The sequence below is a fragment of the Argiope bruennichi genome, chromosome 4 (assembly GCF_947563725.1).
Source record: "Argiope bruennichi chromosome 4, qqArgBrue1.1, whole genome shotgun sequence".
Taxonomy (NCBI): domain Eukaryota; kingdom Metazoa; phylum Arthropoda; class Arachnida; order Araneae; family Araneidae; genus Argiope; species Argiope bruennichi.
The window spans coordinates 105,004,020-105,016,710 of NC_079154.1; the positions used below are offsets into that span (position 1 = coordinate 105,004,020).

The 12,691-nt window shown below is 34.1% G+C and overlaps 1 protein-coding gene across 1 annotated transcript in view; it reads right to left on the reverse strand.

Moving 5' to 3' along the window:
• Nucleotides 1-12,691, reverse strand: part of LOC129966398 (uncharacterized) — a 385,065-nt gene that overhangs the window by 50,057 nt on the left and 322,317 nt on the right. The window contains exon 10 of the mRNA XM_056080822.1: nucleotides 9,493-9,693. Coding sequence (XP_055936797.1) covers nucleotides 9,493-9,693 — 201 coding nt within the window. The remainder of the gene's footprint in view (nucleotides 1-9,492; nucleotides 9,694-12,691) is intronic.

A 12,691-nucleotide genomic window follows, 5' to 3' on the forward strand; every position in this document is an offset into this window, starting at 1 on the left:
AATTGTATATTAAGGACTAAAATGCATAAAATAATTAAGATAAAGAGATTTTCTTTCTTTTAGTACATTGTGGGAGGATATATATATATATATATATATATATATAAACAGATTCGAAATTTATTTGAAGAAAGTTGTTAATTCTTTTTCAAATATAGAATTAACATAATTTTTATTCTCTGCTATCGTTAACCTGTGAGTAAAAGTTTGTAATTAGTAAAAAAAAAAAAAAAAAAAAAAAAAAAAGCTGTTTTTTGTTTAAGGATTAGCATAAACAATACCTCAGACACAACCAATGCTGTCAAACGCATTGTTTATACAAATATTTCAGAAACTCAGAGTCAAGTGATTATCACTACTTAAATAAATATTAAGATTAAATCTGTTTTTAAATTTTGCTGTAATACAGCTGTGAGAAAATTAATAATAATAATAATAAAAAAGAACACCGCTTTCTTCATAATATTAAACGTATTTCACAGATAATACGTAAAAGATATGGAAAGTTCTTTGTTATTTCTGATATTGTATTGAAAATATTGTTACGAATCTGTGATGCTGCTTCCTAGCATAGTTGGTTCCTATACACCTATAAAAGGAAGCAGTCTGCAGCTGCCGGGAGTAGTCGGAATCGACGATAAAGAACGAGTCTTCCAGAGATTAGCAGAGCAGTGACGGAGTCAAGCTAGTGCTGAACTAAGCTGTGCGAAGCTGTCTGCAGTAGAGTCTTGTTGTATGCTGCTGTGTACCCGTCTCGGCTGAAGATAATTGTCTTCTCTATGCCGTATATAGTTGTCGTCTTTGTGCTGTCTTGTCCTGTCTTCGTGTAAATAAACATCGTTGTTTTTTTCTACTGCCGCCTGCTGATTGAGCTTTCTCCACACCATATAACTTCCACTATCCAAACGAACCCGGAAATTTCGTAATAATATTATATAATGGGAATAAGAGTACGAAAAAGGTGGAAGGCGGATGAAGAAATGGTGGGAGGGGGGGGGAGAGAAGAGATGATTATAAAAGAAACGAAGAACCTTAGGATTCTACAGATTTCATTTTTAATAATCTCTAATGAATACAATGCAAATAACATTTAGTTTCTACGGCTCACACATACAATTACTATACAATAATTGTATATGCACATTTTTTCCTTGCAAATCAAGAGACTTTCCCTTTGACCGAATTTGACAAATATTATGGATGGAAATTGTGGGAAAAATCAAACATGAAGGGTTCCTAGACTGGCTCCCCACAAGGAAACATACATGAGAAACCATTCAAACTAGGAACCCATGAGCTGGTCCGCCTCATCAGGAACCAATTCATCTAACATTTTCTAACATGATCTACAATTTTATATTTAAGGGCTAAAGATGTATCGATTTTTTAGAAAATGAGGATGCCTTTATAAATTCAATTAATCAAAGAATGAAATCGACATTAATGTAGAAGAGATGCCAGAAGATGACATGAAAAAAGCATATGAAACATTATAAGCAAAAGAAAGCGACAGTGAATTAACCGACATTAATGATTACGGAAATACGCTTATATTTAAAAAATCGAAACTGATCTAAAATTAAAATGTTTAATATTGTTTATTTTTCTCAAAAATATCCAAAGTAAAACCCTTCAATAATTATAATGAAGTCTTGAACATATTTTATATTATATAATTTTAGGCAAAGTGAATTGATAATATGGGTCTGTTCTAGCTTCAAACGCTTATTTAAGGAGTGTGAAGAGGTATGGGACGCGCTAGGATAAAACCTGGGATTTTTTGGTTAGCAGTCCAGTAACGATCAGATTTTACCAAAACAGCTGTTCGGGTAGAAGTGCTGTTACTGGCTTATATGCAATTCACCACAGTACTCTCCCTCCAGTGAGTCGAAGGGGAGACAAACGATATGGATGTTGAGTGGTGATGTATTGAGTTATTATTAGTAGCTGTTGTCTTAATGGCCAGCGCTTTTGTGGGTGCTAATGCGCCAAGTGTGTCTGGCGACTTTTTGGGTTGCTGCGTCACGTGAGTCTGACGACTTCGTTGCGCCAAGTGAGTCTGGAGACTTTAGTTGCGGGTAGATGGCGCCACAACAGCTGTACGAAGTTGAAGGTTCAGCGTCCGAGGTCACCAATGAAGAGGTATGGGACGCACTAGGATAGAACCTGGGACCTTTTGGTTAGCAGTCCAGTAACGATCCGATTTTGCCAAAACAGCTGTTCGGGTAGAAGCGCTGTTACTGGCTTATATGTAATTCACCACAAGTGAAACAACATTTTGAAATAGAATTGGGAATTTTATTTCCTTTGAATATAATAAGTTTTAGTATTCCTTTTATTCAGAATTTCAAACTCTACAACAGCTTTACAAGCAATATTCTTCATAGTATTGATTATTTAAAAAATATTTTAATGTTATTTAAAAATTTTGTTTTTTGATCTCTAAATAGGTGAAGATTAGAGTTACCCAGTAGGAGGAGGAAATTTCACCTAATAAGAAGGGGGAGGGGGAAAGGATTATTTTAAAATGTTCATTCTAGATCTAAAATGAAGATATTAAAATAATATCAAGCTTTATTCAAATTAATTGAAAATTCAACCCTTCAGTCACTGAGCAGGGAGTTTTAAAGTGATAAAAACGATCGACGATAATTTGTTTTCATAAACGTATTGAACTATTGTATTTCACGGAGAGATTAACAGACATATTTTCTGAAATACGTTTTTTTTTCTGATTCAGAGAGATTGAAAACATGGGACTTTCTTTTTATTAAAACAATACTTTCTTTTTCTACATTTCGTATACAAGACAGAAAAAAAGGCATCAACAGAATTTCCGAATTCTTTTTCAAATCACTCGAAATTTATTCCTACCCCAAAGAGTTAAGGAGAGAAAAAGGATCATTTCTTGTTTGGCATTCTACCCTTTCAGAATATAAAAAATATTCTGCCCTCTGCATTTTCAATTTCAAGAAAAGGAAAACGTCAAAAATAAAAAGCACGTTGATATAATCCAGATGTTTTTCCATTTTGCACATGGCCGCTTCTCACATTTTACGCTGTATTCGAATACATATCTGTTTTTGATGGTAGTGGATGATTTATAGCAAGGGCTCAAAAGAATGCGCTTTTGGACAGGAGCATAAAATAAAATTTAGCTAGAGTTATGATGCTGGACTACTTAATGCTTCTGGTCAGTTTTATTTTATCAGTAGAGTTGCCAATTTGTTTTGAAATTTAGAAGTGAAGCTTTTAAACTAAAAGTTCAGTGCCAGAGATAATTGCATTGGAAATCAAATTGCTATGAGAGGATAGGTATGTTTTAATGGTGTGATGCCATTATACAGTTTGATTGTTTAAAAAACAACATGCATTTAAAATTCTCTTATGAAAAAAGTTCAGATGATAAAAGAAAACTTCCTTCTACAAAAGTTTGAATCTTATTCTTTTAGATTACGGGCGTTAATTGAAATAAATAGTGGCTAAGTCAAAGACTATCTGCACTTTAATTTTAAACTTCAACAAGCAAAGGTAGAGGTAGAATAAATACCCCATTTCTCGACATTATTCCCTACCTCTCTGATATATTCATCAAATGGTCCATCGACTTGTGTATTCTCTGGAAGAAAGCATTTGGTTTGGCGGTCGACCACTGATAGTACGCTTGCATGACTTGTTCTTAAAAAAGTGTCGATCGCTTAATGCATTTTTGGAAGGTAGTGTAACGGATTGTAATGAGCGAGGATAGAACCTCGGACCTTGTGGTTCACAGCCGAGTAACAAGACCACAAGACAAAAGCAATTGCTCGTGTTTCGTAGCTGCTATCTGGCTTATAAGCTTTCACCACAGTACTCTCCTACCAGTGAGTCGGAGGTAAGACGAACGATATGGCTGTTGAGTCTAATGCACCTTTACCCATTTGAGCATTTAAGAAGCACCAAGCGTTATGGCGAGCGTGTGTGGATGAGTGGTTGCTGTTGCTGTTGCGCCAAGTGAGATTGACGACTTTATGTTGCCGCGTCAAATGAGTCTGACGACTTTGGGTTGCTGTGGGTAGATGGCACCACAACAGCTGTACGAAGGTTGAAGGTTCATCGTCCGAGATCACCAATATAGCGGATTGTTATAAGCGAGGATAGAACCTGGGGCCTTGTGATTCGCAACCGAGTAACAAGACCACAAGACAAAAGTAATACTCATGTTTCGTAGTTGCTATCTGGCTTATAAGCTTTCACCACAGTAGCTGCTTTGTTACGGAGTATTCGTATGTGGAAACCTCTGCTTATTCTAAATTTCCAATCATAACAAGCGGGTGATTTTTCAGTGGTGATAATAAGCTGCGATTTTTTTAAACGTAGAGCTCCAATAGTAGTATTGTGTGGTTGCCTATTTATACGGCTTAGTTCTGTGGTAACGGGGTGACTTGTAATTAAATAAAAATAGCATTGGGAGCCTCCACTTACTCTCGGCCGCTGGAACACCTTCTAACCACAATAAACGGATGATTATTAGCTATTCCATTTTGATACATCATTGTGATTTGTACACCTAATTCAGTAGAAAAGTGACGCCCGTATAATGCATCTTTGGAATGTATGAAATTATTTGTAGTGCATTACTCACACACTATGTGTGAGCCTTCATCTGGGAAGCTGCCTCTAAATCTCACATTTCTGAATTAGAAAATCTCCAAAATATCATTCTTCGGCAAATTCCATGGTTTGTCAGAAATGACAGTACCAGGAAAGACCTGAATATCCTATTCCTCGGAGAATTAATTAAGAAAATAGCGGCAACTTCTTTCAAAGAATGGGCAAAGTGGGTAATGTTACAATCTAATCAATTCCTCACTAATCCCCCCCCCCCCCCCCAGTAAAAAACCAATCGTGAAATATCGTCCTCACATCGTCGCTTAGCAATAAAGCTACGACAAAAAAAATTCTTTTATCTGTGGTCAACGACCTCTCGTAGCACCTGAATAAAGATCTCCCTTTGATTCTCCGAGCTGGAATACGACTTTTTGTTAGTCTGAAAGAGCTGAGAAATAGCTTACTGAATTAAGCTCCGTAGGATAATAATAACAAAACTCCTGGAATTTCTTATGATTAGTAGATCTTTACTAATCCCATTCTTTTTTTTCCTTTTTTTTTTCTCTGTTTACTCATTAAGAACTCATGACAACAAATTTCGTTTACTCCTCCGAATCTTCTTCTCATATTCTCTGCATAGAATTATTAAGTTAGAATAATTGTGTTTCGCAACATTGAAACATCCATTAAGGAAAGGTGATTATGAGCATTCATACTCAGGCTCTCAACAAATGTTCCACCAGTTAGTGTGGAATCCGCCGCTTAATCTAGCTTTCTAACTATAATAAGCGAATGACAGCTCACATTTTAAACAGGCTGGGATGGTCTCTCCAAACTTTCTCGCATACTGTCTGAAAAATGTATTATCCCTGAGGATGCCTTGCATTACTTTGGCGTATAATAGTTTCGAAATATTTACCTTTGGCAAGAATTTGATTGTATCATCCTTGGCGAGAGTTTTGGCGATTAATCTCTCGCATGCGGTTTAAAGTATCCGAAAATCGAATTTTTGTTTTAGACCGTTTTTCGTTTTTTTTCCTACCAATTGAAACCAAAATTTGACACAGACCTATATTTGTAATCACAAAATCTCATTCAGATCAAATTTTGATTTTGTAGTCTAAAAATCCCCTAACAAATTTGATATATTTAATTCACTGAGTTTTCGAATCGCGTTTACATGTTTCTGAAAGTACACACTAACAGTCAGCCCGTAGTTGGAAATTTCATTCGAAAATTGATTTTATTTAATTAAATCTGAATTAAAATTTGAACATACTATAGCGTCTATACTATATATGTTAAATCTGTGTACCTAATTATATCTATCTAGCTCTCTTCGTTTTGCAATTATCGTGTTAATTTCGAACAGCGGGACAGACGGACACCCTCTAAACAGATTTTAATCAAAAGTTGATAGAATTATGAAAATTTAGTATAAAGACAGTATCGCAAATGTAATAGTAATATAGTCCATGGTAGAGCACTGTCACATAACTGTATGAAAAGCCTTTACCTACTCTTGGTTGCTGCAATCCTTTCTAACTACAATAAAAGGATGGCGCTATTAGCTTTCCTTCCTGCTACTTATTGCTAGCTGTGCAGTCATGTTTACTTTTCAACAGAATAAAAATAAAAGACGTGAGACCAATCAAATTTCGCTCATGTGACCATGATCTTAGACTCGATGTAAACATGTTCAGCAGCGAAATTTTATATCTTATCAGGAGCGAAATTTTATATCTTTTAAAACTGTTTTTCTAGGGAAAATGCAGATAATTTATTTACTTACTCGCGCATATAAAGAAAAATTAAATCATATAAAAATGGATATAAATAATGATATGCTATGTGAAATCAAAGAGACTTCAAGAATCATTAAATATTCAGAACATTATAGAACACTTTTACAAATTAACCCTCATTTAGACTATGCGAGATACATGTTTGATTTTAAAAAGATTATTAAAATCTTTTCGAGTAAACTTCCAAGTAAATTAAGATTCTTTCCATTCAATTTGGTTTAAATGTGTATTTATATATAAAAAAAAAGTATGTGGCATACTTTTAATAAAGAGCAAGTATTCAATATATGCAAGAATCAATATGATGACAATCTTTTGAAATATTTGGAGAGCAGACTACATGGGATTGTAGGTTTCAAGAGTTGAACGGATGAAAGTGGAGGACTTATTTAAATAGAAAGAAATTATGAAAATTAATTGAGTGCAAAGGAAGCACCTCTGTTTAATTTGAAAAGAAGGGGTAGAAAAATAGTAAGATTGTATCAAATATGAGGTTTGGCAAATAAACTGTTGCATGAGTTTTAATTTAAATTTAGTTTACTCTGCGTTTTTTTATTACATTTCTTAAATATCGCTATAGTAATATAAATCTGCGACACAGGGAAATATAACAAAAACTTGACATTTTACTGTTAGATAAAGTAGTGTTGAACCGACTGTGACAGCCCGAAAAATAGGAGACAGATAATGTTTCTGTTACATTAGTTGGAAAAGAATATTAAAACATATATCGTCTACTCTATAAAAACTTCCCGATCTTTTGTAACACAATTATTCAAGTAATAAATGCATCTTTTAATATCTGAAAACATATGGTGCTGAAATTTTAGTACGACCTAATTCAAATATGGTCCATACAAACTTTTTCTTTGTTAGTCAGCAAAATTTGCGAGCAATCAGGTAACTGAAACTAAAAATCATTAACTTTGCAAGGAATGTAACATTTCTTGTTATAACATGTCATTAACTTTGTAAAGAATGTTGTATTATTCTCCAAATTTGTAAAAACTAAAGAATCTTATGGAAATAACAGACACGAAGATATCAATCAAATTTTTATTTTTATCCCTTCAATTCATTCATTCATTGCTGGATCCTTTTGAGAGAGTTGAATCTTGATTTCGCATTAAATACAAGTTTGATTTTCTTTTGCTGAGTGACTCTGATTGATAAACGTGTGACTGCATATGCTGGCAGCGAGTTTAACATTCTTATTTTAAATGTTACGAAAGATAGATTTTTTTAATCAGACATACCGACGTTCTTCTTGACTTTCCACCGCTGAAAGGTTCTATGATAGAAGTGCTATAGTACAAGCTGGCAATGAGTTTGACATTCTTGTCCTGACTGGTTCTTATTAGGAGAAGTGTGATAGTAGACTTTGGTCACTTGTTTGAAATTCTTGATCCCAATGGTTATGTATAAGCGATTCGGAATCTACCATTCATAAACACTAATCTGTCATGCTGGTGTGGTGAATTGCATATGAGCCAGTAACAGCGCTTCTACCCGAACAGCTGTTTTAGTAAAATCGGATCGTTACTGGACTGCTAACCAAAAGGTCCCAGATTCTATCCTAGTGCTTCCCATACCTCTTCATTGGTGACCTCGGACGCTGAACCTTCAACCTTCGTACAGCTGTTGTGGCGCCATCTACCCGCAACTAAAGTCGCCAGACTCACTTGGCGCAACGAAGTCGTCAGACTCACGTGACGCAGCAACCCAAAAAGTCGCCAGACACACTTGGCGCATTAGCACCCACAAAAACGCTGGCCATAATGCTTGGCGCTATTCAAACTGGGTACAGGCCCATTAAGACAACAGCTACTAATAATAACTCAATACATCACCACTCAACATCCGTATCGTTCGACTCACTGGAGGGAGAGTACTGTGGTGAATTGCATATAAGCCAGTAACAGCGCTTCTACCCGAACAGCTGTTTTGGTAAAATCGGATCGTTACTGGACAGCTAACCAAAAGGTCCCAGGTTCTATCCTCACGCGTCTCATACCTCTAAACTGGTTATAAGTTCCACTTTCTTGTGATAAATGGTTTGTATAAAGAAGTGTGATAATATATTCTGATATCGAGTTTGACATCCTTTTACTAAATGGTTCTGAATGGGAAACATGTGATAATAGGCGCTGGCAACGCGGTTGACATTATTGAGCTAAATGGTTATGAACGGTAGATTTGCTTCACAGCATGCTGTTTATTAGTTAAGTTAAATGATGCTGGAAGATAGACATATGGTAGTTCCTACAGGCCACAAGTCTGAATTGATTATTTTAAATGGTTCTGGACGAGAGATTTGTCTATTATATACTGACAATGAGTTTGGAGTTCTTATTTTATATGACTCTGGATGTTATTTGTCGAACTGAGGGGAGTATTATGGAGTTCGTGACCTCCGGATATAACTGAGCATAAGAGTAACGGCATGGCAATGAGATTACTCAGTAAATGGTTGTGCAAGGTTAAACAGATGATTTACTTAAGAGGTAACATATTACTAAAAAAATCGGAAGAAAAAAATAACGAGAAGAGAATGTAAAATTTACATGAGTGAATTTCGAAAAATTCGGTCCAGTGACAAGTGAGTGGTAAAGCTATGATGATGTCTTAGACATGAAGGATATAACGAGGTCTCTTAGCATTCTTTTGGTAGTGAAGGATTGTAACTTTGATTGCGATTATCTCTTTTGTCAATTTGTTCAAAGAAACGTGTTGACAGTTTCATTTGGAAGTTCTGCAAGGTTGCGATGCTAAAATCTTTTTAGATGTCTTTATTCCTGTCAAACCACGGCATGCTGCTGATTTGCTTAACCTCTACATTTTATCATCTTTCTAATGTTGTATTATGAGTTTTGACAGCAGTGGTCCAGATGATAGGAGATGCATATTATATGAGAGGTTGGAGCATACTCTTGTAAATTAGAAGTTTATTCTTTTGCGAGAGCGCGGATTTGGGATTAAGTATGGGGTTGAGTAATTAGTTTTGATTTTGATGATATCTCTGGATGCTAGACATACGATATTACATGTTAGTAATAATTCTGACATCCCTTTGCTAAATGGAGGCATATAATCCTACCTGATTCTGAAGACGATGACGATGAGGCTGAGCAAGAGGTGGATGGATCGCTAGAGGTGGGGTCGTCAGCAGCGTTTGAGGAGGACGAGGACTGCCTTCGTAAAGCATAACTACCTTCGGAGGATCGACGCAAGGGAGCCTTGGGTCGTTCGCACTTGGTCAACTCTGTCGCGCTTCCACCTAAGGCAGCACGTCTGTCACCTGCACATGTAAAGAAATAATATTGATTCATTTTTAAACATATCAATGAAAGTGGGGAGCAGTTTTTTCCCCCTTTAATGTTTAATCAAATCATTACATCAAAATCTTCACTGAATGCTTGCTTGGTTTCTATAGATCAAAGAGTAGTAATTGAGAGAGGGATTACGTATAGTTCATGGTCAATGTACGCATATACGTTTACATTGAAGAGAAGTGTCATATTTTTGTAAAGTGTATGATTCTTAAGCATATCCTTATGTAGCTTTTTCTCTTAAATAATTTATATTTGCAACATATTAAGAGTATTTCAAACAAATCCATACTTTTTGAACATATTCTCTCTAACAATTTTCTTTTTCTATATTTGTAAAAGAAGTCTGGGATTTTCTCACTAATTTGAGTTCTTTCGAAATACTTTCGTGACATTCGTTTTTGTTTTCAAAATGTAACATGTTTATTATAGATATCACAGTTCCAATTATTTTTTGCATTTATCATGCTTAAAAATAAATATGTTGTCTAAAATTTGTTCTTCTTGCGTACAGCCGATCACCCCGCCACCACTGAACGGAGCAGTATCGACAGGATTTGTTGTGGCCGACTGCTATCTTGAGCATTGTCCATCCTTGCATTGACCGATTTGTCAAACTGAGATTCTCCTCGAGGTAATTGGCCACAAAGTGGTCAATTACTGTCCTTCTCTTTCATCTACAAACTCTCAAATAGTTGGTAAAAAACTGACAATTTTCGACATCATGTCCTTCAGAATTTTAAGATTACCTGGTACCATCAGTACTGTACTAAAGTCATTATTTAAAATTTTCAGATTTTTTCTTAACTCCGAGATTTCAATACATTCCTTTAAATAGTGGTAAACAGTACCGATTCCTCCACAAATGCATTTATTGTCCTGCATTCTTCCAAATCTTTGGAAATATGCAGGAAATCTCCCATGTCCTGATATAATTTGAATTATCAGTGGATGGTATCTTCTTATTTTTATTTCCGGATTAGGAATAAAATCGAAAGTTACTCTTCCGTTTTTGGACGTATACCATCTGTCAAACCACTGCAGCTTTATTTCTTCTCTTAATTCCCATTTTAAGACACCATTTGATTTGGGGACAACCATATCAACACCCTCTTTCTGTGCCGCCAACTTTGCATATTGATCCGCCTTTTCATTACCATATATCCCAATATGGGCCTTAACCCAATTCAACTCTATCCACTTGTTAGTTTTTACACTTTTTATCTTTTCTTTTATCGTCCATATTTCCTTATTACAATTGTGAGATGATTGTATGGCTATCTAAAATTTGTTCTATGAGAATTCAGCGGCATTAAGCCTCACCAAATGAAATTAAAAAATTCCTGTCGACAAGCTGGAAGGCAAAGGTAGATTCCTTTACATGTAAATTACTATCTGGTAACATAAATTGCTGATGTTAGAAACAGTTAAAATTAGAATTTGAAAATCACTTTTCATCCCCTAATTCTAAGATATTACAATTATCGAAAAACTTTAAACACAAAAGATGTTCGTCTTAATGAGGTGCGAATTTAGCTAATCAGATTTATTTTTCTATCTTCAATATTAAAGAAATTTTAGCGAAATAAAAATTTCAACCCCTCACCAATTCACCCCTTGAGCTAGATGGGCCATTTACGAACTCTTCCGAGATTTTTACATTTCTAACAACACATTCATAGCTCGTTAAAGTTCGAACAAAATTATTCTAGTTATCCTGTTCAATACAAGATAACATGGGCAAAGCGTCATACGTATGTTATATATAATATAAACCTTTGAACGATGCGTTTTAGGGACCATGATCGGTGAAGAACTGAAGAATTTTTCCCAAAGTCATGTCATAAGAACCATTGAAATAGATAGTTTTCCCACAGGAATCTACCTAAAATTAACACTTTAATTTCAAAATTATCCAATTTTGTTATAATTAATATTAATTAATTTTGTTATAGTTTAATGAAACTTCTTAATAAATTGATATTTGGTTGTTTAATCTGAAAATCTTTAAATAGTATCTGAAAATGACAAAAAAAATCGATATATTTTAGAATCTTTTTAAGAACTGTTAGCAAGATAATACTCATGAAGTAATATTCAATACTTACCATTTAGATATTCAAATAATAAGATGAAAATAATAACAAAAAAAAATATCGAATGTGATATCTTTGATATGATATATTTTCCTAATATTGGGCTGTTCTGTTAGTAAATTTGCACTTTTTCTGCTTAGATTTAAGAGTTTTCAATTCTTTTTCTATTAAGATAATATTGAAGAATTATTACAAAATTATTATTATATTTTATAATAATAATCAAAAGCTAAGAATTTTCATGCTGCAAATTTTAGCTTTTTTGGGCAACTAATATTTGAAAACATATTTTATTTATTAAAAATATGTTCCTTTACAGCATTCACATTTGGCTATTAATTTGAGCTCTAAGTTTATATCAATCTTCAACAAAGCACTTAAAAAAGCACAAATTTTAGTAATTTTTACTACACATAATAATAATTCTTCTATTCTTTAATTATTATTCTTTTGTTCTTTGATGTGGAACAATATATTTCTTGCCATCTCTTGCGATTTAAACTTCATATGATCACGTTACTGATTCGTAAAAAAAATTACGACAACAAAGAAATTATAGCACTTATTCTAGAAAAATAAAATCCTCAAGGACTTAAAAATTTTCAACCTTATCTCAAATTTCTGAGATTCAAATATTTTAATTAAAGTTTTACTTTTTTCTGAGTATCTCTAAATCATTACAAAGAAGAAATTATTTTTTATTCACTACATTAATTTTTGATAGGTCAATGAAAATTACAAGAATTAGAATGGCCATATTTTACCTTAGAATGTAAATAAGATATGGAAATTATCAGGAATAGTTCCTTATTTTGACTGTTTATTCTGAATATCAAAAGTATTCAGGATTCTTTTGAATTTCATTTATTTG